This window comes from Protopterus annectens, chromosome 4.part0 (assembly GCF_019279795.1).
Source record: "Protopterus annectens isolate FY-2018-M chromosome 4.part0, PAN1.0, whole genome shotgun sequence".
NCBI lineage: Eukaryota > Metazoa > Chordata > Ceratodontiformes > Protopteridae > Protopterus > Protopterus annectens.
The window spans coordinates 1,427,467,488-1,427,494,355 of record NC_056733.1 but is presented as its reverse complement, the minus strand read 5'-3'; the positions used below and the strand labels follow the sequence as shown (position 1 = coordinate 1,427,494,355).

At 42.2% G+C, this 26,868-nt stretch overlaps 1 protein-coding gene across 1 annotated transcript in view; it reads left to right on the top strand.

Moving 5' to 3' along the window:
* Positions 1-26,868, top strand: part of AFF4 (AF4/FMR2 family member 4) — a 2,373,445-nt gene that overhangs the window by 956,836 nt on the left and 1,389,741 nt on the right. Inside the window, exon 10 of the mRNA XM_044069901.1 lies at positions 16,729-16,888. Coding sequence (XP_043925836.1) covers positions 16,729-16,888 — 160 coding nt within the window. The remainder of the gene's footprint in view (positions 1-16,728; positions 16,889-26,868) is intronic.

Genomic DNA, 26,868 nt, shown 5'->3' with positions numbered 1-26,868 from the left:
TCTCTCTGAACTAATCCTTCTTTTATGCCCAAGGTGGTTAATGAGTTGTCCCCTTAATCATTCAGTTCACCTATCTTCCTTTTTTCCTTCTCCACAGTCTGCCAGTGAGAAGGTTCTTCACACTTTGGATCTGCATGGATAGCTAGGGAATTTGGATAAAACAAAGGCAGATTTTTTCATCCCAGGTCTTTGGGTTTGGCTATTTCATTGCAAACCATTTCCTCCTGGATTTTTAAGGGCATTTCTTTGTTATTCTTTTCATGGCAAATCTATTTCTTTGTCTGTAAAGACTCATTCTACTAGGGTGGTTGTCTTATCTGGTGGGTTTTTCAAGGGTTTGGACACCAATTCCATCTTTGAGGCTGCTACTTTGTCTTCTGTTCATGCTTTCACAAACATTATAAACTGATGTTATTTCCAGGGCTAGAGCGGGTTTTGCCAGAGCTATTCTGTATGGGTTTGTAGAAGGCTTCTCTCTGCCTTCCTCCACCCAGTGTTCTTAGCTCTTGTACTCTCCCTTCTGTAAAGAAAACTGCAGCCATGATATTGAAAGGATATAATACAGTTGTCTAAAATCTTACCATAACAGCAGAGGTCCTCTTCACTGTTGCAGTACTTGGTCCCTCCCGCCTTTCCCTTTTCTGGCTTTTGCTCCTGTGCTTCTGTTGCCCTTCTGGCTTAGTGGCCATTGCTTTCTTTTCCTTCTGTCCTTTTTCCATCTGGATGTACATGGTCTTTTTTGTCCCTGAAGGGTATTTTTTTTTCTGAGTGTTTGTGTCCATATATCATGTTTATGCCCAATGCCTTACATGGGGTGCAGGCGTGTGACATAAGGCGCATATAAGATCTAAAGGCTTTGGTATGCTGGACAGACATTGGGCTGTCACTGACAGGCGGTCCCTTCTGTAAAGAATACTGCAACAGTGAAGAGAAGAACATACACTGTTATGGTACAATTTTACACAACTGTATTTCTACAGACCCTCAAAAGTGAACGGGTCTGTATTAAAGGACCTCTTGTAGATCTAATAGTAATGTTTGCTGCCACCACTTGAGATATACCAGAGGAAGATCAGGCTATCCATCCTCCATGGAGGGATACTGAGTTGATCAATAGACTTGGGAAGTGGAGTTATGCATAAAATACATTGTCATTCAGGGTCTTGATTTATGTGGCACATATGACCAAGTTTCAGGTGGATCTGGCTGAGAAAACTGTAGATACTCTGAAACAGCTGCCTGTTGGTGACCTGAGGACTCCATTTGAGGTCCAGAGGCTATACTATATTTCATAATTTTTCTCACCATTCATCTGATTCATACTGCTGCAGATGGTGCAGCTTTGTGTAGCAGGCTCTGTCCTAGCAATGAGGAGATAGGCTTGGTTTCATCTGGTTGACTTTGTGTTCATCAATGCTTCTTTTGACAGCTCTTCCTTTTTAGGCATCAGGGCAAGAACACACAACTGTAGGGGTTGTTTTTTTTTCACAACCAAGATTTTTTCAAAGGAATTAAAGTGATGCCAAGAATTTATGGTTTTGAAAATCCCAATAGCCAATGTTATTTATCCAGCCAGAGGGAGATGTCCGGTGGAGGCTGAGAAGCAGCAGATTCAGAACAAGCTGTTTTAACTTTTTTTCTTAAGAGGTGGCAAAACTTCAGGGAAGGCGGATTCAGTCATGGTGCCATGATCAACAACTTCAGATACTGGTTTTCCAGATAAATAGAAAGGGAAGACAAATGGCTGCAGAGTGTCTTAGGGACAAATATCCTGACAAATGTCACAGTGAGTATGGTCATGTGTAGCACCTAAACAAAATGGCACTTTTCTGTCTTTATGGAGAATCTACCTCCCACACTCACATTTCATCTTCCTGGATGACAAAAAGAAACTACATGGAGGAAAAAAAAGAAAGGAAGGAACCCCAGTTGGGGCAGTTATCTTTAAAAGGCTGAGTAGATAAACCAGCTCTGTGAATGGCATAGACTGAATTTACTAGTAGTGTTCAGATTGGCAGCAAAAAATTAGAGGGTTAGGTATCTGTACTTTATATATGCACCTTATGTCTGATGTGCAACACCAGTAAGGTGTAAAGGCTTTGGTATGCTGGCAGGACCTTAGGCTGTCTTTGGCAGGATATCCCAAGTATAAAGAATATTGAAACTGTGAGAACTAAGACATCTGCTGTTATGGTAAGATCTTACACAACTGTGCTTTACAGTGCTTGGATGAGAGATATGGCTGGCAATTTTTACTCTATCTGGAGTATCTTCTTAACCCATATGGATTATGGGATGGAGAGGAGCTTGAGCTTGTGAAGAGAGACATTGCTGAAAATGAAGGTGCCACAGGCGACCAGTCCAGCTGTTTCAGTGTTAGGACAGATAGATAAATCTATTCTGTTAAGAGCATAACTTGAATTTGTAGATTTCCAGGTAGGAGGCGAGAATATCTGTTTTTTGTGAAGCATCGTCATAAGGTGGTACACATTAACTATGAAATGGAGACATTTGGTGCAGCACTGCATGTGGGAAGATCAGATTTAATCTTTGGAAGTTTGGTGGCTGTCTATTTTGTCAGAGAAACACCCTAGTCTTTATGGAGTGCTTGTGTGGAAGACATATGAATGTGAAAGTGTCTTGTTAATTGGAGGTTCAGAATTTTCTCTCAAGCAGAAAAATAAGCTTGTGGATCTTATTGTTAAGAATAGTAAGTTAAAGTCCAGCAACTTCAAGTCTGCTTTCTGTTATGTGTTGAACAAAATAAAAGATGTAACCATATAGAAAATTAATATGAAGCTTTTATGAAATGCGTTTGTGGTATAGATTGATTGAAGCACCTACTTGGTAAATTGGGTGATGGCAAGGTGAAGTTTTTTGTTTTTGTAATAAATGTATAGTGTGCTAGATAACTCTGTTCATTGTGTTACCCTGCTGCAGTCATCACACTTGGGTTATCCTGTCGTCAGGCGGTCCCGCAGTCGGCCGGAATTCCAAAGTCTTGGTCCGGCGTCGGTTGCTGTCGCTTCTTCCCTGATGTCAGTGCGCCAGGGGTATATACATTGCAACCGACACCATTTTCTTCAGTCTTTCTTGCCGCAAGGTGCCCGAAGCAGTTCGCAAGTGCCGGTCAGCCGACTCCTGAGATTTTCGAATTCGAATTTCAGACCGAAGTCTTCTATAAAGCTAAGTACCCCGTTGGGGAAACTTTTCTTGCCTCAGACCGATGTCAGAAAAAGTTAACAATTGTATTTCTTGTGGGAAGCAAATACATCATAAGGATTTTCATTCTTATTGCATATCTTGCCTAGGCCCAGACCACGACGTCACTAGTTGTCATTTTTGTGCTAGGTTTAATAAACGTACTATTAAAAGACGCTTTGATTTCGCACAACACTACTTCGGTAGCAAATTTAATTACAGTATGCCGCCGGAGCAACCGACTACCGGCGTGCACCAAAAACGCAAGGATAAGGACAGACAGCCCAGGCCTAAGCCAGATTCAGAGGCCTCGGCTGGTCCAGTCTCCGGTTCTCCGGTGCTCAGTGAGGCTCCGACGCAACTCCTGACTACCGCAGATCTGGAACCCGAGACCGCTTCGAAACTTTTAGCAGAATGTACCAGGCCGACGCAACCTTTTTGTTCAGGCCCTACCGACGACATTGCTGATAAAGATGTCGGTGCTGCAGAAACGCCATCGGTTTCTGAAGGCGTTTTCAGACCGATGATGCTCACCATTAAAACCTTTCCTAAGACGAAGACTCCTATTAAATCTAAAAGGACTGCACTTCAGTCCCCTGTTCAAGGCCCAATGCCTAAGAAACAGATGCTCAAAATGGCTCAAGATTTGATTTCCTTAATCAGGGGTTCCCAGCCTCCTCCTGACAAAAGGCCTAGACAAGAGGAAGATTATGCATCCTCTGAACAAGTGTCCATTTCTTCAGCCTCCTCTGAAGACCAAGATTACTCCTCCTCCCCTTATGAAGATTCTGATGCTGAGGATTCCATTCCCTCAGCTTCTCCTCCTGAAGACTACTCCTTTGGGGAAACTTTACACACTATGAGGGAACATTTCCACTGGGAAGGTCAGGACTGCTCTGACTCGAAGAAAAGGCTCAGAGAGTTTCTTTTACTCCCCCAGCACAGATCACTTGCCATCCCACCCATGTTAGACATTGTGGATGATGTTTACTTGGAATCCAGTTTGAACCCAGACTCTCTACCTCCTGCTCCGGCCAAGCCTGACAGATACTCTAGAGTGCCTGATTCCCACAAATTTCTATACAAAAGTCCTGTTGCTGACCCAGAGGCAATCTCCCAGGGTCCCAAAGGGGCTAAGGCTTCTATGGCTAAAAATCCTGTACCCTCTGAAAGGGATTCCAGAGCGCTAGACAGGTGGGGGGAAAAAGGTTTACACCTCAGCCACTCTAGCTATGAGGGCACTAAATTGCCAATTTCACATGCTTAAGTATCAGCAATTACTAATCTCTCAGTTAAAGCAAAGAATCACCACTCTCCCTCAACAGTCTGAATTGAAAGAAATGCAGGATCTGTTGCATGCAACTGAACAGGTGGGCAAACACACCTTACAATGTGGGTTTGATTCTCTGGAGGCCTCCTGCAGAGCAGCTGTCACTGGGTCTGTTATACGTAGGCATGCTTGGGTAAAGGAACAAACTCTGCCTGATCATGTTAAAGCAAAGCTTCTAGATGCTCCCTTACAGCAGGATGTTCTTTTTGGAGTTAAAGCAGAAGAAGTCTTAAAGAAAATGGAGGATAAGGCAAAATCTATGCAGTCAGTCAAAGATTTCCTACAGGTACAGCCCACTCGCTTTAGCAGAAACCGGCCAACAAAAAATTGGTCCTTTCCAGCTACTGACAGACCACAGAGGGGTAAATACAGACGCCCAAGAGGCAGAGGACAACCACAAGCCCAGTACAAACCTCGCCAATGGGGCACTACAACACAGAAGGGAGGAGAAGACAGGTCCCGATCTACCAGAAGGCAAACTCAGTGACTTGCACCTCATCCGGCCAAGCAGTGCTCTCTTGACAGCCCCCTTGGGAGGAAAACTCACACTTTTTTCAGACAACTGGCACATTGTCACAAAGGACAAATGGGTCATAGACATAATTTTACGAGGATACAGATTCCATTTTCACACCTTGCCAATGAAAACAGGAATGCCAAACCTGCCACAAAATCAATGGGCAAAGGCACAAAAGCAAATTACAGCTCTCATGGACATGAGAGCCATTCAACTGGTACCTACTCGAGAGCAAGGTCAAGGATTTTACTCTACTCTTTCTAGTGCCCAGAAAGGACAATGCCTGGAGACCTATTCTGGACCTTTCAATTTTAAACATTCTTACAAGTACCCAAATTCAAGATGCTAACACTACAGCAGCTTCTTCCCATGTTGGGCAAGGAAGCATGGCTAGTAACTTGGACCTCAGAGGCATACCTGCATGTCCCTATCAGACAAAGTTGCAGAAGATACCTTCGTTTCATTGCAGGTTCAACCCATTACCAATTCTCTGCACTGCCCTTTGGCTTATCTTCTGCGCCCAGAGTCTTCACAAAATGCCTGGCACCAGTAATTGCATACTGCAGACAAAGAGGAATTCAAATGTACCCATACCTGGACGACTGCCTCATCCAAGCAGAAAGCAAGGACATTCTCTTACATCATCTGGCTTTTGTAAAACATCTACTAAACTGCCTGGGGTACACAGTAAATGAAAATAAGTCAAAACTAGTACCTTCACAAAATATGACATTCCTGGGTGCCAGCTTGAATACAACGGCCCAGAAGGCTTATCTGATGCCAGACAAGCAACTATAGCTGACTCAATATTTCAAAACAATGGCAGCAAAGACCCAGTTAACTGCAAGAAAAATTCTGCAGGCTTTGGGCTTCATGGCATCTTGCATACTACTAATAATTTGCAAAGCTGCATATGAGGAAATTACAGTGGTACCTAAAAAGCGTATGGTCTCAACACAGCCACAGCTTGGACACAATGATATCTCTCATTCCCTGCCTACAACAGGAGTTTCTATGGTGGTCACAGGCATGTCACCTCAACAAGGGTCAGCCGTTCACCTTGCCCCCAGCCAGGCAGACTATCACAACAGATGCATCAGACTACGCCTGGGGGGCACACATGGCAGGACAGTGCGTTCAAGGCAAATGGACTGCAGATCAAAGGAATCTGCACATCAATCAAAAAGAAATGCTAGCTGTACAGAAAGCTCTGACAGCCTTCAAGAATCTGTTACATCCAGGACAACTTACAATAAAGACGGACAACACCACAGTAATGTGGTACATAAACAAACAAGGGGGTTCTCACTCCTACCCTCAATGCAGGCAAGCAATGATCTTATGGAACACAGCTCTGGCTTACCAAGTTCAGTTACAAGCTCAATTCCTGCCAGGAAAGAAGAACACATTGGCAGACGACCTCAGCAGAAACATCATGGATCCCCACGAGTGGAAACTAGATCCACAAGTATTTACAATGATAATTCAAAAATGGGGCCTTCCAGACATAGATCTGTTTGCCAGTCCTCAAAACTATCAAATAAAATTTTGTACAAGGACACTTCACCATCAAGCTTGGAAAGTAGACGCACTCTTTCAGTTGGAAAAACCTGCCAGCATATGCCTTCCCTCCATTGCCTCTCCTTACAAAGGTGCTTCTGAAAATCAAAAAGGAGAGACCACGACTGATTCTCATAGCCCCAGACTGACCACGCCAGCACTGGTACCCACTATTGAAAAATATGGCCTACGGCCCACCTTGGATCTTACCACAAATTACCCATTTGCTCACACAACAAAACAATCAGATTCTTCACAGCCAACTCAAAACCTTAAATCTGGCTGCATGGAAAATCACCTAAGCATCCAGCCAGCTCCTCTTTCCCAAGCAGTTATGGATGTTATTCTGGAAGCTAGGAGGCCAAGCACCAGGAAGGCTTATTCGGACAAATGGAAAAGGTTTTGTGCCTGGAACCATGCTAAAGGCCAAGACACATTTCAGCCTCACATGCCTCACATTCTACAGTACTTAACTGAGATGTTGCACAAAGGACTTTCCTTCTCCTCCATTAAAATCCATGCTTCAGCTATTTCAGCCCACTACAACACGGATCCACCCTTATTTTCGCATCCACTTCTAAGGCAGTTCCTCAGAGGGGCAAAAAACATTAGACCCCCCCCCCCCCCCCAGGAGAGCACCTACACCAACATGGGACCTCAATTTTGTTCTGGAAAAACTAACGCTACTTCCCTTTGAACCAGCTTTTTCTGCAGATCTTCAGTTCCTATCATGGAAGACTGCCCTGCTGCTAGCAATAACTTCAGCTAGAAGAGACTCAGAGCTGCAGGCACTAATGGCAGTGAAACCTTTCCTCGTTTTTCATCAAGACAGTTTCTCGACGAACTAATCCTTCCTTTATGCCTAAGGTGGTTTCCAGTGTGGCTTTAAATCAAACCATCCACTTACCCACCTTCTTCCCAAATCCACAGAACAAAGGTGAGAGACTCCTGCATTCTTTGGACATTCACAGGCAACTTCGTTACTACTTGGACAAAACTAAGGCTTTCAGAAATTCTGACCAGCTCTTTGTATCCTATGCTACAGCCTCACAAGGGAAGGCTATTTCCAAACAAACCATTTCCAAATGGATAGGACATTGCATACGTTTCTGCTATACCCATCATGGAAAACCAGTTCCTGCTACCATTAGGCCCCACTCTACCAGGGCAACAGCAACATCTACAGCTTTTCTCCGGGGGATTCCAACCAAGGAGATTTTGGAAGCTGCAACTTGGAGTTCAGTACACACTTTTACCAAACACTGTCACTTACCACTTTACCCTAAGACTAGGGCAGGCTTCGCCACTGCAGTTCTGCAGGGCCTGATAGCCTCCTCCAACCCTCTATGATTCCTCCACCCATCCTTAGCTTTGGGATTCAACCCAAGTGTGATGACTGCAGCAGGGTAACACGATGAACATAGTACAGTTTTGTACCTACCATAAATGTAGATGTTCGAGTGTACACCCTGCTGCAGTCCAGGTTTCCCTCCCTCCATCCCCTCTGAACTAACTGGCTAAATTCTCTACAATACCTTCCTGATGTATTTGCGTATAGCTGGAAGGATTTTGTTTGTGCAAAATTTACTCAATTTGGTACTAATTACTGACCACCTTTTTGGGGGCACCTGACATCTGGGGCAAGAAAAACTGAAGAAAATAGCGTCTGTTGCAATATATATACCCCTGGCGCACTGACGTCAGGGAAGAAGTGATGGCAACCGATGCCGGACCAAGACTTTGGAATTCCGGCCGACTGCTGGACCGCCTGACGATAGGATAACCCAAGTGTGATGACTGCAGCAGGGTGTACACTCGAACATCTACATTTATGGTAGGTACAAAACTGTACTTTCCTCTGAAAGGGTGATATTCTGATTTTTAGCATTAGAAATCCAGAAATCCCATTCGGTAGAATACATCTTAAGGTGTAACATATGAATAAAAATAATTGAACAGATGTTTATTGTACAGTATTCTACTGTGCTAAACGGCAAGAGATTTAATGAATAATTAATTTTATCTGAAAGATCATTAAGCATCAGTGTTGAGATTTAAGTGTTTTACCCCTGTATTTAGCTGCTGAGAGAATATGTTAAGAGCACCTTTGAGGTAGAAAGCCATGACAATAATCTTGAGGGACCATGAACAGAAGGTAGAATTATTTTCATACTTTTTGCAAAAATGTTTTGTAGAAAAAAATTGCTTAGAATCGGACATTGCACAATTAGAAGTGTCCAACTGTAACTGATGCACTTGAAAGGGCTTTGAGTAAAGTTAAGTAGTTTCTAGGGAACTTGATGACATGTAAGAGTTACAGTTGAACACCATTACACCTAATGCTACTACAGTACTAAAATTACTGTTTGAGTACCTTAAGTTATTGTCATACCCAAATCTTGCAAGTATACTGTAGTATACCATCATACCATTACATAAAGGTGGGAACAAGATCACTATTGAAACCTACTGATAATCATTCCCACTGCTGCATTAATCGGCTCTTTCCTTGCCCAAAGCTCTAGCTCCCACTAACACTTTTCACTTTTGCTGCTGACTGGCTTGCCCCAGGGAGGGACATTAGCAGTCAGAATGAAGATTTCTTCAGTACTTGACACTTGGAGGAGAAATATCTGTGGGGCTTCACAGGAACAGCAGTCTGTAAGAGCTTTGTTTCTGAAAGATAAGTCTTCATTGGTGATCCCCTCTGCACAGAAGTTGTTGCCCTTTTAATAAAATGTTTATTTTTATATTCTGACTAAAAGCAGTATTTTCTCTATAAGAAACTCAGTATTTTTATGAATATTGAAAGTTTCCTGTTGGGGACGGCTATATTTAGCTACTGATGGTGGTTGACTAGAGGTCATTTTTGTAAAAAAAAAAAAAAAAAAAGTACTGCTTATGTAAATTTTTATGACCAAAAGTTGTATTTTGAAACTGGCATGGATGTGTTTTTCAGTGTAGCTCTTTAAGTTCACTTCATGACAACCTACCTGCCAGTTTTCTTTCTCTGTCAGTGTATTTAACTTATTAAAAGGAGTGCCGACAGAGAATTTGAGTTTTGCTTGTGCTTTTACTTTGTGAAGGGGCTGGAATAAGAAGTGTGAGTGTAGCGTAGTCGCTTCTCCTCCTTGTCTGTTTACTTTGAACACTAGTGCCTTAAGTTGTTTGCTCGGAGTGCTGTGGTGGACTTTTCCTATTCCGAAGGGCAGCCGTCATGCAAGACAAATCCATCCTACTCTAGACATCTCTCTCGAGGCTAGTGAAAGCCTAGAGGATTGTCTGGTTGTTGCTTCTGATTCCTCTGCTGCAGCACTGTCAGAGGCTGGCGTAGATTCTACTTGTCGCATGTCCTCATAGGCTGTACAAATGTCTGTGGCTGACGTTGAAGGAGAACCTTGACTGATAATTTCTGAGGGACTAAATGGGATTCTACAGATCTTAGTGAGGGACCGAGGGGGATTCCACAGATCTTAGTGAGGGAGGAGATCCCTACTGTACTTTTGAGTGTCAACAAGGGTCTGACCCTCCTAGAGGTTTTCATGTGGACATCCCACAGAAAAAGAAATAGAAAACCAAGCATATTTCCCCTGCAGTTTAGGATCCCCAGCATGAATGGCAAGATTTTACTCACAGGTTGTTTATCACTTTAATGGCTTTAAAGTCTCCTCAGAGGGTCTCTGTGCCTGCTCCTTCCCTGGTCTTCCTCTCCTCTTAACAGGCCTAACGGGCAGAATGCCTCTCATGAGGATCAGGATTTGAAGGAAGAGTCATTAGCCTACTCTTAGATCCTTTCTCCTTTGTACTATAGTTCAGGGGAGGGGGAGGATTGTATTCATCCAGATTCCCCTTTAGAGGAACTCTTCTTTGGGGATATTATTTCCCATATGATGGAATTCTTTGTGGGATTATTGTCAGATTTCTGATATCCAGAAGTAGTATTGTGAACTCCTCCAGGCAGTCTCTCCCAAACCTTCTGATGTTCTTCCAGTTCTGGCTGGCCTCCTGTATACCTTTTCAGCAGCTTTTGTAGTCCCTGATTCTCGGATCCCAGATCCTAAGAAGTCTGACAGATTTTATAAGATGCCTGATTGCAAATTTCTATGTAAATGCTTTTCTACTGATCCTGTTGTGCTCTGCTTCTCTGACAAACCCACCAAGCTGTTGCCCTCTACCGAAGTGCTTCCTTTAGATACAGGATAGTAGGGCCACTGAGCGATGGGGCAAAAGTCTATACTGCTGCCACCTTATCTTTTAGAGCTGTTAAGTACTAGACTCGTATGACCAGGTATGTTTTAGCCCTCCTTTCTCAAGTTTTTCAGATGATTTCTGACCTTCCTGTTTCTGGGTGGGGAAAGCTTTTATCTTTTCCTTGTTGGGTTCTACCTCTCACGTTGCCTGCCACTCAAGTGCTGTTATGATGCAGCTGATGCTTTTTCCAAAGCTGCTGCATTTCGTTTTGTTATGAGGTGTTACACTTGGCTTTTTCAGGCTTTATCTGATGATATTAAGGCCAAATTATTGAATGCTGCTTTGGATAATAAAACTCTTTTTGGTACTGTTGCAGCTGAACTTTTTAAATCTGTCCAGGGTAAGGGAAAAGCCTGCAGTAAGTTAGGAGGTTGCCGTAATGGTTAAGGTGTTTATCTTACAGACGCAAGGTGCAGGGTTTGAGTCTCACATGGGATAATTTGCTAGGCTTAAAATGGTCCACAAGGGCAGTTAGCCTAGTACTAACCAATAAACCTAAGAGTGTAATAAAACCCAGTGGACTTCTTTGAGAAGGTCACCAAAGCAATGGATGAGGGTAGAATGGCTCCACATTGCCTACCTTGACCTGGCCGAGGGATTTCAGATAATACCTCACTTGGGCATTGTTGACAAATGGAAGAGGTTGGGTACAAACCCTTGTATAGCCCAGTGGATAGCCAACTGGCTCACAGACAAGACCCAGGAAGTTAGAATTGAGGAGGCCACCTCTACAGAGAGGCAAGTCACAAGCGGAGTCCCTCCGGGTTTGATCCTGGGACTGCTCCTTTTTGGCATTTTTCTGAAGTCAAGGCCAATGTGAATGGCCTCTATGTCACTGAGTTTGCAGATAATTGCAAAGTAAGAACCCTAATTGAATCCCACACTGACACAAATGTTCTCCAGGAAGGGCTGACACAGACAAACAACTGATGTTAGAGCCATGGACTAAAACTAAATGCCAAGAAATGAATAATAGTATCCTTCGGGAAGTCATCCATCCTTGGTAACTATCATATTGACAACACACCCCTATGAGTTGACCCAGTAGTCAGGGACTTGGGGACAAACGCACAGTAATCTTGCCTTTGATCATCACTTGTGTACAGTAGTGAAGAAATTATTCTATGTTGCGTAACTTATAAATAAAGGTATGGCATCTGGGTCCAAGGAAGTCATTGTTCCACTGTATTCGGCATTCATCAGACCTATCATTGAGTACAGTGCCCCCTTTGGTATGTACCTAACCAGGCATATCTAACAGTTGGAACATCCACAGTGGTTCCTCACTAAAAAGCACAGGGCACAAGTAACATGTACTGTGCAGATTGCCTCAAGGCCCTATCCCTCTGTTCCATTTCCTACAGGCTGTTGAAGGGAGATTTATGCCTGGCATTGAAGACATTGTCACACCCACTGTAATGGACCTCCTGCATGTCCGCAAAACAAACAGTACCAGAATTATCTATTCTAAAGGCTTAAACATTACCTGTAAGATAAATAGGACCCGCTAGAGAGACAGACATGTATTACAGAGACTACCCTGTCTCTGGAACAGACTGCCCATCTATGTGAAGCAGAGTTCCTCTCTAACCCAATTCATTTAGTTGTGGAACAGGAAATTCATCCCTGGTTTGGCATGTATGTCTCTAATGGATGCAGGCAGCCTGTATTTGGTTCATCTCCCAAGTCCCTGGTTACACTTATCAAGAGTACCAGAACTTGTCAGGGATTTGGGATACATGGCTAGGCTTAAAATGGCCCTTGTGTTTGTTTGCCTAGTAAGCACCTATGAACCTGAGGAGTTGAAACAAATTTTTATTTCTCCTACTCCCAGATTTCAGAGGAATTACTCTTCCAGATCTGCTTTTGTTCGCAGAAAGTCTCACCCCTCTGCCCAAGAGGAAAAAGTGTTAAGGATGTGTGTCTCCTGCTAAGTCTATACAGACTCCCAATTTCTCAGAAGCCTTTTCAGGACAAGCCAGGTTCCATTTGACATTTTGGTTCCCTTTTCACTCCGCCAGGCTCCCTTGTCCCTTCACCCAGTCCTTTCCAAATTGGTTAAGGATCACAACCGATTCTTGGGTTCTCTGTTGTCTGAAAAAGGTATTTCATGGTTTGGAAATCTCTCTCCTCTTTCTGGGCATCCATCAGCCGCCTCAAGAACAGCTTCCTCTCTTCCCAGAGGTGCTTTGTTCTCTTTTGACCCAGGGCACCATTCAGGCTGTGCCACCTGCCCAGGAAGGGAGATGTTTTTATTCCAGAATGTTTCTTGTTCCAAGGAAGGAGGCCACCTGGAGACGAATTCTGGTCCTTCTCAGCTCAACAGCTTTCTCAGGGTCCACGTCTTTTAGGTGTTCTCTTCAGACTTTATTTCCTCCTCTTCTTCCCTCATCCTTTCTGGACTCTCTGGATCGCAAGGATGCGTACTTTCATATCTCCATCCATCCCTTTTTCAGGAAATGTTTGCATTTCTCTGTTTCTTCCTTGCATTTTCAGTTCACTGCTTTGCACTTTGGCCTCTGTACTGCCCCAAGGGTATTCACGAAATGCCTTCCTCCTGTCATTGATTTTTACAGGATGAGAGGGGTTCACATCTTTCCTTATCTGGATGATCTGCTCATTCAAACCTAGTCCCCTGAAGCTCTGCTTCAGGATCTGCAGTATACTACTACCCTGCTGTAGAGTCTAGGATTCACCATAAGCTTTATAAATCAGTCTTGGTGCTTTCTCAGGATCATGTTTTTGTAGAATCCAGACCATCCTCATGCTGTTGTCTGTGCCTTCCCCCAAGGCCCTGTCTCTTGATTGCCTTTTTCCTGTTTCTTCACCTGGATTCAGTCATGGCCAGGGACTCTCTCATGGTCCTCTATTTTATGGCTTCCACCATTTCGATGTGACCTCTGGACAAGCTCCTCTCTGAACAGAACTTCCTCTCCTCTGTTCCAGAGTCAAGTGCTGTGGTTCAGACAGTGGGTGCCCTGTCTTTTCCTTGGAAGGGGACGATTTTGTACAGTTTCTCTCCCTTTTCTCTGCTTTCAAGAGTCTTGCACAAGATCAGGCAGGACTCTACCAAAATCTTGTTGATGACTTCCTTTTGTCCTAGATAGCACTGGCTCCTCCTTCTTTCTCACTTGGCCAGGGGCACTTGCCACAAATTGCCTTACTGGGTGGATCTTCTCACACACAACAAGGGTTCCCTGATCCATCCTCATCTGTCTACTCTTCATCTGACACTGTGAGTGTTAGGGTTTTGATTCATTTTTTCAGCATTTTTTTTTCCTGAGGACGTGCTATAAGTTTTTGCAGTAGGCCAGGAAGCATTCTACCAGGAAATCATATTTGTCTAAATGAAAGAGATTTTCTGTCTGGTACCTCTTCCACCATCAGGATCATCTGTCTGCGGAGGTTCCTCTGGTCCTCTCATTTGTGTGATCTGCTGCATGCTCATTTGACATATGCTTCTGTTAAAGCTCACCTATCGTCAATCTTTGCTTGTCTGCCCTTGACTGTTCCTCTTAAGCTTCCAGATTTGAGGTTGGTTTCTTAGTCATCCTTCATATTAGACCTCCCAGGAAGCCTGTTCTGCCTTCCTGGAACCTCAGTTTTGTTATTGAAAATTTGGCTCAGGCTTCTTTTGAGCCTGCTGCTTCAGCTTCCTTGCAACATTGTAATTGGAAAACAGTTCTTGTTTTGACTATTTGACCAATAGGGTTTCTAAACTTCAGGCTTTCATGGCTATTCCTCCTTTCTTAGTTTTTAACAGGACAGGCTTTCTGTTAGTACTTATCCTTCTTTTATACCCAAGGTGGTCACGGAGTTGTCCCACAAAATCAGTCTGTTAATTTGCCTTCCTGTTTTCCTTCTCTGTAGTCTGCCAGTGAGAAGGTTATTCATACCTTGGTCTTGCATAGACAGCTCAGATGTTATTGGTATAAAACTAAAATTATTTGCAAATCTGAGCATTTCTTTTCATCCCAAGTCTTTGGGTTTAGCCGTTTCTAAACAGACCATCTCTTGATGGATTTCTAAATCCATTTCTTTTTGTTGCTGTTTTCGTAGCAGATGCCTTTCTTCTTCAGTAAAGGCTCACTCTACCAAAGCTGTTACTTTCTTTGGTGCTTATTTCAAGGGTCTGGATACCAATTCCATGTATGAGGCTGCTACTTGGTCTTCTGCCCATATCTTTACTAAGCATTATAAGTTGGATGTTGTTTCCTGGGCTAGAGCAGACTTTGCCAGGGCTATCCTACATGGGATTCTTGAGGGTTCTTCATTATCATCCTCTGCCCAGGGTTCCCCTTCTCCCTTATGCTAGGAATACTGCAACAGTGGTATGAAAGGACAATAACAGTAGAGGTCGTTCTTTTTACTGTTGCAGTATTCACTCCTTCTGTCCTGCCCCTGTGCTCTAGCCTGTTCTCCTTGTCCTCCTGGCCAAGGTGGTGTTCTGTCTTTTTTTCATTGTGGATGCATGTGTTCCTGCTGGTTCCTAGGGACATTCTTTTCCTCTTGGAGCTTTTCAGTTCTGAAGTGTGTGTGTCTGTACATCACTTTTGTGCCATGTGCCTTGTGATGGTAGCATACATGTGATGCACAGTGCCTGTAGATACTAAAGGCTTTGGTATACTGGCCAGACGAGCTCTCCTTGGCAGGAGATCCCTTACGTTAGGAATACTGCAATAGTGAAGAGAAGGATATCTACAAGATTTTGCACAACTGTACTTTTTACAAGGGAACAATGGGAGGACATATGTGTGGCTCTCAGGTATGCAACGATGTCCAGAAGGTTTAAGATTTTTGCTTGGAAGTGTTTGCATAGGTATTTTATACTCTAAGCAGACTTCAAAGAATTTTTCCTCAGGTAGATATCAAATGTTGGAGGTTTGATGGTGGTAAGAGGTAATTCAGAGCCGTTTTTTTGGGATTGTAATGAATTGGCTGAGTTTAAAAATTCCCTACAGAATACTTGTCATAATGTTGGGGAAGCAAATAGCTGTAACTAAGGATATGATTCTTTTGAGCTGGGACAGTGGATCTGAATTTTGTAGGCTTAGTAAGGCTCTATTAAGTTTAATTTTATTGGCTGCCATAAAAGCAATTGCTAGGAAATGGAAATTAAAATATAAACCCAACTGTATTTGAAGTATTGAATATTATAAAACTGAAAGTAGGATCTTTAGAAAAGGGAAGGAGCAAATTACTTAGAAATAAGTGTAATTTATGGGAACATTACATGCAGAATAATGTTCAGGGAGAGGAGGAAGGAGTGAGGTTTAGGGGGAAGGCAGGAATTGAGCAGTTTATATAATGTTGGACTGAATGACTGTTAGATAAAAATAAGTATGTAATGTATAATGTGTGTAAGTCAGTGCTTTTTCTTTCCTATTAATGTGTGTGCCTATATCTAAATTGGTAATTTAACAAAAAGTTTAAAAATATATAGGTATATGCTTGAGTCCCCCATTTGGTTGATTTCTTGCTGCATGGATATTGGCATGAATTTCTATGTCTTAAGTTTACTTGCAGTAAATGTAGTTATGATGTTAATATATTGTTATGGATGCCCAATCTATCTGATTAACTTACTTTTTTACCTGTTGTTTAGTAAATACTGTTTGAATTATAGGAGTAGATGCAAGGTCCATGTACGGCAAAATTATGTGGTGGTGGTGGTTTTGACATCTGAGCATACCAACTGAATTTTGTACATTATTGTTACTTGAATTGCTGTTGCATTACTTGTACTTCTGTTATCATGGCCAACAGTCTGCAGCTGTTTAGATGCTAAGCATAGACATATTTTATTTGTAAGGTCGTAAACCCTTTATGTTTTGAGTTGAAGTAACACATTTTGTTTTTTGTAAAATAGTTCTGGCCCTCCACATCATAACAGTGAAACTGCAGAAAATTCCAGAGAAGACACCAGTAGTCACAGTGGATCAGAAAGTAGTTCTGGATCAGATTCTGACAGTGAAAGTAGCTCAAGTGACAGTGAAGCAAATGAACCATCTCGAAGTGCTTCTCCAGAGGTAAGACTAAACTTTTTGAGAAATCAAGTATTCTTGTGATATTTTTTTTCCAAGTCTTTAGCAGAAGAAAGCATAGATTATTTCTATGCATCTAGTTTAAGGTGAAGCAGTTTTTTTTCTGGTTGCATCAGTAATTAAAGAAAAACTATAGGAGTTGGTTTGTTAAGAGGAAGATCACATGGTATTCTTGAAAAGACTGGTATAGGAAAGATACAGAAAGAGTTCACAAGGATCAGGGTGCTTAGAAAAACAAATCACTGGTAGTATACAGAATATAGCACAACACAACAGAAAAAAATCTAAAGTACATATTTAGATAATGAAATCAATGCAGGTTTAGAATACAACATTAAATGAAGAAAGAACAATAAATTAGCTGTAAAAGACAAAAAAGAAATAGATGTGGCAAAAGTTTCAATAGATAATGAATAATCACTGTATACTCAGAGTAATGACAGATTTTTTCTAACAGACCTAATGTAGACCAACATTTAAAATTAATCATGCTTGGACTTAATGATTTCCATTACTAAATATATTATTAGTAATAATAATGAAAATAACTAAAAAAAATCACCTAAAAAGGAATTTGAGTAGTTTTTTTTTCATGGTGCTATTTATATAGTCCAGTTTCTAGTAGATGTCCTTGAAGCTCGTATTACTGTAGTCCAGCGTATTGAATTTATGATAATTTTTGACAGAAGTTTTCATTTAATAATAGATTCAGTGTAGACCAGATTCTACATTTAATTGTCTTGATATTAAAATTAACATTAATATGAAAGAACATGTATAAAATCATCTAAAAAGCTCCAGTAGTTGTCTTTCATGACTCTACTAATACAGTCCAAATTCTAGAATGTTATTTCACCTGTGGTTAATGGAGCCCAGAGTATGGGATTTATGATCCTTTTTGGAACAAGTTGATGTGTGTATTGAATAACATCGTGCTTTGTAGTTTTGAAGTACATCAGTTACAAAATTTAAGTTTATTATAATAAAAAGTTTGTTCCTAACTCCATTTTTTCTACTAACCATTTTACTAATTTTGTGAGGTATATAAAAAGTTTTGAGTAAATTTCCAAGCAAAAGCTTTCTAGAATAACCATTGCAGTGGATCCCTGTAATAGATTTCACACTTTGTTAAATTTGGATATGATGAGTTGATAAGAGCTTTGTAATTTTTAGGAATATTGGTTTTAGTATCTAATTTGTATAAAATTACCAGATTTAGAGAAGGAATGTTTTAAATTTGTATGAAATAAAATGAGCAATTTGGCATAATTTCTTTTGTTTTCAAAGTTGGAATGTCTTGCAAATTTTGAGACCTAAAGTTTCTTAAATGTAGTTCTAACCAGCCATTTCTTTTTAAATTATATTTCCACTGTAGTTCAGTAAAAGTTATTTTTTTTGTATCATTAGTATAACTGAACCAAAAACAAATTATGCTTTTTTTTCTAACCATTTTAGTTTATCATCCTTAATTATATTCATTTTATTCATTGTGATTGTAGTCACCTGGGCTGTGCCTGCAGTTGGTCAAAAAGGTCACTGCTCTACCTTGTAAACAAGCATACACACAAATGTATAATTGATTGGATATTGGAGAAATACAGTATTTTAAAGAATAGTTGCATGTTTTGAATATGGTATTAATGATTACAAATCATTTGCATTAGATAGTGATTATTGAAAATAGACAAAATTACTTTTTCAAAATATTACTGTAAATATTTTTATTTACAAATTGCAGTGTGTGACGTGATTGACTCTGTATTAGTGTCACCACTTGAAATGACAAGTATCGGTAAGCGGAAATGTCAAAAATGCAGGAGAAGAGTGAATGTTGATCATCACTTTTCTCCTTTAAATTTATTTATTTATTTTTGCAGAGGGCAAGCCCCTGCACCCCCCTCCCCCCAATCCTTGAACTTGTATTAACAAACTGAGATTGCCATACCTTGGAGAAGAGAGAATATTATAGGAAATGGCCTTCTCAGCATTAGTATGTGTTTTTTCCAGCCACTCCGTCTGTGTTTTGCAACTCACTAGAGCTTGGTCCCAGCATTTCAAATTGCTACTCGTATAATATATGTGATTTCCAAACTGAAGCCATATAAAATAGGCTTTGATATTAAGAAATCTTGTATGTCTCTCTTAACAAAGATCTGGTATTTTTTATACCCGCACTTCCTTCAGCAGCCCCTTCCCATCCAGTCAGCCATTTCTTTTCCTCATATCTTGAAGCCATGGTCAACTCAGATGGGCCATCATTTAGACACCCTTGGGTGGTTTTGATTTTTGAACATCTCTGGTCTCAAGTCCTCATTGTGTATGCTCTATACCACTCCAAGTGACATAACCTCTAAAGGTTATCCTGCTGTATTTCAAAGCCCGTGCTTCTGCATGATTTCTGATATCCATTGGGAATTCCCTGCAGGAATAACCATTCAGACATGTAGCTAATCCTGACCTCAGAGAGAGGCAGTCCTCTCTTCCCCCTCATCATCTCAAACAGGTTTATGAATAGTCTTCTATGGTTTTTAAGAAAGATTTTTTTGTTTGTTTGGAACCGTAAAAATATCTTATTGGGATGGTGTCATTGTTCATAAGTTCATAGAAGATTACTAGGCTAATGGCCCCAGAGCCCTTACAAGCCTAGCCATGTTTATCCTGAGTTGGTCCAATTGTTGGTGGTTAGGCGAGTGAATTTGCAGAGGTAAGGGTCTATGGTAGTTAATAACTACTTCCTGTGTCCAGGATGGACATGGGAGCCACCCCAGGAGTGAATTTGCAATCACCCATCCTCATCTAGGTTGTGTTTGAAGAAGGTCAGAGAGGGGCTCTGTTTCATGTGAATTGGAAGCTTGTTCCAGAGAAGTGGCACAGTTTCTAGGGGATGCATTTCTCTCTCTCTCTCTCCAGCATGACCTGTTCATGTCAGAGGCTAATTTAATATCCCTGGAGCGAGTGACCCTTGTGCAGTTTGATTTATGAATGTGTGACATTTTCATCAAGACCAGGTCAGAGACTGCCCTGTAAGCCAGGCACAGGTCACCCCTTAGCAACTTGTAGGAGACAGAATGCAGTGGCAGGGCTTTCAGTCTTTCTGCATAAGACTTGTTTTGTGTAACCTGTAATTTCTTGAGAAACCTCTGTGGTCTCCCCAATTGTTGCAGGTGTCTGGTGAGGTACACACAAAAGGGAGCATTGTACTGAGTTATTGGTCTGATGAGGGCTGAGTTTAATGGAATTGTAACATCCTTGGATCTAGATGCGCGATGCCTTTACTTATAAGATATGCCACGTAGAAGATGTTCTTCGTGTTTCACTGTTGCAGTCATTACATTTGGGGGTAATCTGCTGGCAGGTTGCCCTCAGCCTGAATAACAAAGTCTTGGGTCCTGCGTCGGTTGCTGTCTCCTCTTCCATGACGTCAGGTCTTCAGTGGTATAAAACATGCAGCCGATGCCATTTTTATCCAGTCTTTCTTGCCGCACGGTGCCCAAAGCAGAAGCAGTTTGCAAGTGCCGGTCGGCTCCTGAAATTTTCGTATTTGGATTTCAGAACCAAAGTCTTCAAACTAAAGCTAAGTACCCCATTGGGGAAACCTTTTCTTGCTCCTTACTGATGTCAGTAAAAGTTAATAATTGCATTACTTGTGGGAAGCAAATACCTCATAAGGATTTTCATTTGTATTGCATTCCTTGCCTAGGCCCAGATCACAACGTGCCTTGCTGTCGGTTTTGTGCTAGATTTAACCAACGCACTAAGCGTCTGTATATTTTTGCTTCTAAATATTTTGGTTCAAGATTTAATTATCCTGAAATGTCATCTGTTAGCAATCCGACTACCGGAGTTCACAAAAAACGTAAAGAAAAAGACAGACCGTCGAGGTCCAAAACCGACGACAAAGCTTCTCCTAAGCCAGTCGCCGGTACTCAGTGAGGTGCTTTCGCAGCCCCTGATACCCGCTACTTTTGAGTCGCAGGCCTCTACCGAGACCCATTTGGAGTCCAGTATGCCACGAGATTCTCAGAGTATTGAACCCTTGGATGTCTCTCCCTTGGATGGGTCTGGAGCCGCTGAGCAGGCACCGGCTTCTGAGGGTGTTTTCAGGCCTCAACATTTTTATATTAAACTGACGCCAGCCTCAAAAACAAGGTCAAAAACATCTTTTGTCTAAAAAAATGCATGAGCCACATGCTCAGGCCCCTATGCCTAAAAAACAGATGATCAAAATGGCTGAGGATTTAATTACCTTGATCAGGCCCCCCCCCCCCCTGCTGAGAGGCCTAGGCAAGGCACTAATTATGAATCTTCAGAGCAGGTTTCCATTTCTTCTAATCAGGAATTTTCTATTCCACCCTATGAGGATTCTGATGCAGAGGAATCATCCCATCTGCATCTCCTCCTGAGGATTACTCTTTTGGAGAGACTTTGCATACTTTAAGGGAACATTTTCACTGGGAGAGTCAGGACTTCTCTGAATCAAAAAAGAGGCTTGGGGATTTCCTTCTTCCTCAGCATAGGCCTTTGGCAATACCTCCTGTATTAGACATTGTTGATGTCTTTTCGAAATCAAGCATGGCTCCTGATTCTCTGCCTCCAGCTCCTAGTAAGCCAGACAGATATTACAGGGTTCGCGTCTCCCACAAATTTCTATTCAAAAATCCTGCTGCTGATCCTGAGACTTCTTCTCAGGGTCCCAAGGGTGTAAAGGCCTCTACAGCCAAAAATCCTACCCCCTCTGACAGAGATTCCAGGGCATTGGATAGATGGGGAAAGAAGATTTATACATCTGCAGCCTTGGCAATCAGGGCCTTAAACTGCCAGTTTCATATGCTTAAATATCAACAGCATATTATGGGCTTACTGAAACAGAAAATTATGTTGATTTCTGATTGTGTGGAAAATAGTTACAGGAATTACTGCATTCAGCAGAACAGGTTGGAAAGCATACTTTGCAATGTGGTTTTGATTCCTTGGAGGCCTCTTGTAGGGCCGCCGTTACTGGATCTGTGATTAGAAGGCATGCCTGGCTCAAGGAGCAAAATCTGCATGATCATGTTAAAGCTAAGTTAAAGCTAAATTGTCGGATGCCCCTTTGCAGCATGATACTCTGGTAATAAGGCAGAAGAGGTTTTAAAGAAAATGGAAGACAAAGCTAAATCTATGCAAACTGTAAAAGATTTCTTGCAAGTGCAGCCACCCAGGTTCAGTAGACACTGGCCTACTAAAAATTGGTCCTTTCTTGTGTCCAACAGAGCCACTCAAGGCAAATCCAGGCACTCAAAAGGCTCCAGATGTCAATCACAGGGTTCTTACAGGTCAAAGCAGTGGGGTGCCTCCACCTCCAAAACTGGAGGAAACAAAGCACAACCCTACAGTAAGCAGTCTCAATGACTTTCCTCTACCATCTCCAAGCACTTATCTTTTGGCAGCCTCCTTGGGGGTGAAAACTAGCACTTCATGCTCAAAATTGGCAGTTAATTACCCAGGGCAAGTGGGTATTAAACATAGTATCCCAGGGGTACAGATTTCATTTCCATACTTTGCCAATTCCAAACGGATGGCCGGATCTGCCACAAAACCAGTGGGCAGAGGCCCAGAAGCAAGTCATGTCCCTCATGGATATGGGGGCTATTCAACCGGTACCAGAAAAGGACAAGGTTTTTATTCAAGACTTTTCCTGGTACCCAGAAAAGACAATTCATGGCGTCCAATACTGGACTTATCGATTCTGAACATGTTCCTGGACATTTCAAAATGCTGACTTTACAACAGCTACTGCCTATGCTAGGCAGGAATGCTTGGTTAGTAACTGTAGACTTAAGAGGCATACCTGCATATCCCAATAAGGGAATCATGCAAAAGATACCTCCGCTTCAAAGCAGGTTTTTTGCATTACCAATTCTCTGCACTGCTCTTTGGCTTATCTACTGCTCCCAGGGTCTTTACAAAGTGCCTGGCACCAGTAATTGCATTCTGCAGACAAAGAAGCATTCAAATTTATCCTTGTCTGGATGACTGTCTCATTCAAGCAGAGGACAAAGACACTCTTCTTCAACATCTGGCGTTTGTAAAAAGGCTTCTAGCATGCCTAGGGTACATCATAAACGAAAAAAAATCACAACTGGTACCCTCTCAAATAATTACATTCCTGGGTGCAAGCTTGAATAAAACTGCCCAGATTATTTATTTCACGCCAGACAGACAAAGGCAACTGACAACATACTTCAGACAAATGGCAACAAAAACCCAGTTATCTGTAAGGCAAATTCTGCAGGCTTTGGGGTTCATGGCATCCTGCATTCTACTAATTCCATATGTGAGACTGCATATGAGGAATTTTCAGTGGTACCTAAAAAGTTTATGGAGTCAGCATTGTCAGTCTGGAAACAATGATTCCTCTCATTCCCAGCCTACAACAGGAGTTTCTTTGGTGGGCAGAGACATGTCACCAAAACAAGGAACTGTCATTCACTCTACCCCCTGCCACCCAAACCCTAACTACAGACGCATCAGACTATGCTTGGGGGGCCCACCTGGTGGTGAGATGCATTCAGGGCAAATTGAGCCCAAACCAAATGCATCTGCATATCAACCAGAAAGAGATGCTAGCTGTTCAGAATGCTCTGACAGCCTTCAAGGACTTACTTCATCCCGGACAACTACTGATAAAGATGGACAACACCACAGTTATTTGGTATATAAGCAGGGGGGGGTACACATTCCTACCCCCTTTGCAGACTAGCCATGGCCTTGTGGAACACAGCCTTGACTTGCCAGATACATCTTCAAGCTCAATTCCTGCCAGGAAAACAAAATACTCTGGCAGGCGACCTAAGCAGAAATCTTATGGACCCGCAGGAATGGAAACTGGATCCACAAATCTTCAGCATGTTAACACAGAAATGGGGGAGCCCCAGACATGGGTCTATTTGCCTCTCCCCAAAATTATCAGTTGGACAAATTCTGCACAAGAACTCATCACAAAAAAGTATGGAAAGTGAATGCCTTATCCTTCAGCTGGAAATACCTATCAGTCTATGCCTTTCCCCCTCTGCCTCTAGTCTCCAAGGTCTTACTAAAAGTCAGACAGGAAAAACCAAAAATTATCCTAGTTGCTCCGGACTGGCCTCACCAGCACTGGTACCCACTTCTAAGGAATATGTCTCAACTTCCTCCATGGTACTTGCCTCAAATACCTCATCTACTGTCTCAGCAAAACAATCAAATTCTGCACACTCCGCTCCAAACTCTGAATCTTGCAGCATGGCTGATTAATTATTCAAACAACACCTCTCAGTAAATCTGTGATGGATGGCATTTTGGAAGCCAGAAGGCCTTGTACTAGAAAATCTTATGCTGATAAATGTAAGAGATTCTGTGCTTGGAAGCAAGCACAAGGAACAGACCCAGCAAAGCCCAATATTTGACTGAGATGCTTGACAAGGGCCTATCTTTTTCTTCAATACAAATCCATGCCTCTGCCATCTCCGCTCATTACAACACAGAGCCTCCCCTCTTTTCTCATCCTCTGCTTAAACAGTATCTTAGAGGGGCCAAAAATTTAAGGCCTCCCAGAAGATCACCAACTCCTGCATGGGACCTCAATTTTGTGCTGGGAAAACTCACCCTGCCTCCTTTCGAACCAGGAGCTACTGCGGATATAAAATTTCTATCTTGGAAAACAGCTTTTCTATTGGCAGTCACTTCAGCAAGAAGGGTTTCAGAACTACAGGCTCTCATGGCAGTGGAGCCTTTTATTATATTTTACCCGGGCTGGGTGTCTCTCAGGACCAATCCTTCTTTTATGCCTAAGGTGGTATCCAGTGTGGCTTTTAACCAGACCATTCACCTGCCAACATTTTACCCAAATCCGCAGAACAAGGGGGAGTGGATTCTGCATTCATTGAATGTATACAGACAACTAAGATTTTACTTAAACAGGACCAAATCTCTAAGAAAGTCTGAGCAACTACTGGTAGCATTTGCCGCAGGGTCAGAGAGGAAGGGCTATATCAAAGCAGACTGTTTCTAAGTGGATAAGCCACTGCATTTGTTTCTGCTACTTGCACCATGGTAAACCTGTGCCCAAGGGGATCAGATCACATTCGACCAGGGCTGCCTCTACTTCAGCAGCTGTTCTCAGAGGGCTTCCAACCAAAGACATTCTAGAAGCTGCTACTTGGAGCTTTGTTCATACCTTTACAAAGCATTATCATTTTCCTCTCTTCTCCAAATCCAGGGCAGGCTTTGCCACTGCAGTTCTGCAGGGCCTTATAGCTGCTCCTAATGCTGTTTAGTTTCCATCCTTCCATCCATAGCTTTGGGATTCTACCCAAATGTAATGACTGCAACAGTGAAACACGAAGAACATAGTACAGTTGTGTACTCTTACCATAAATGTAGATGTTAGAGTGCATTCACTGTTGCAGTCCGGGTTACCCACCCGCCATCCCCCTTTCTATACCTTTTCTTTCCTTCACTATACATTAAAGCCTTTGTGGTGTATTTGCTTTTAGATGAAGGTAAAGTTTGTTTCTGAAAGTGCATTTATATATATTTCTGTTAATATATATATTTTTTTTGCTCCCCATTTGGGGGGCACCTGACGTCTGGGGCAAGAAAAACTGAATAAAATGGCGTCGGCTGCATGTTTTATACCGCTGACGACCTGATGTCATGGAAGAGGAAACAGCAACCGACGCATGACCCAAGACTTTGTTATTCAGGCCGACTGAGGGCAACCTGCCAGCAGATTACCCCCAAATGTAATGACTGCAACAGTGTATATACACTAACATCTACATTTATGGTAAGTGTACACAACTGTACTATTTCCTTACTGCTGTGGGTACATGCTGGTCAAAGTTCAGTTTGCTATCAATCTGAGTACCCAGAGCATGTACCACTGGGGCTACGTTTATTGGGGGTGCGGTGCTGTCTATGACATAATTAGCAGGGTTGTCAGCTTCCCTAAAGGGAATAGTAATGCATTTTTTGCATTTAGCTTTAATCTGCGGTTTTTGGCATCAATAATTTGTCTGCGTTAACTCTGCCCACAGTATATTAACATTATTGGGGGACTCTGTGATTGGTCACAATTTGCATAGTACTTGGGGGATTATGTCAGATGCCCTGGCTAGGTCAATATAGGTGATCTTTTCCTCATCCAGGGCCTTGGTGACTTTTCCGAAGACGTCAGCCATGTTTAACAGGCATGATCTACTTTTTAACAGGCATGATCTACTTTAACGAACCCAGCTGGGTTGGGTCAAGAGTTTGGAGATTATCTATGCCCTTATTAATAAGGTCCATAATGATTTTTTTCTGTGGTCCTTGCACGTGAGGCTAGGCTGTGGTTAAACATGGATCCAAGTGAGTCTTCTAGGCCATGTTTTAAGTTGTTTAAAAGGCAGCTTGGGATGTCGTTTAGTCCTATTGATGCCATGTGTTTGGCCTTGGAGAGCACTAAGATGACATGCTCTTGAGATATTAGGCTGAGGAATGGTGACTGGTATACTTTGGGTGGATGAATGATGACTGGAGGGGGACGGGGCTGACGTTTTCTCCCAATCTGTCTGCTAGCAAGTTGACTGTTACCTCAGGTTAAGTATGATTTGTGCCATCCACAGGCAGTTCAGCGCATAGCTGGATATTTCCTTTTAGATTTTGGACATAGTTTAATACCTTGTGATTATCCTTAGCTAGGGAGACTATCTTTGCTTTGTAATTAGCTTTGGAAGACTTGACAAGTTCTCTAAGCAGCAGGGCTGTAGAGGGATGAATATCTGACTACAGTACAGGTGACCAGCATTCATCTTGTATCTCTGGAACTTTATTGGAGCTGTTGATGGAGGAGAAAATATAGCTTATATTTGTATTCTGCTGTCCTTTGGTGTGTGTGTGGGGGGTGGGGGTGGGGTATGGCTGTAGGCATGCACTTCATAGTAGAATGCTTGGCACAGATT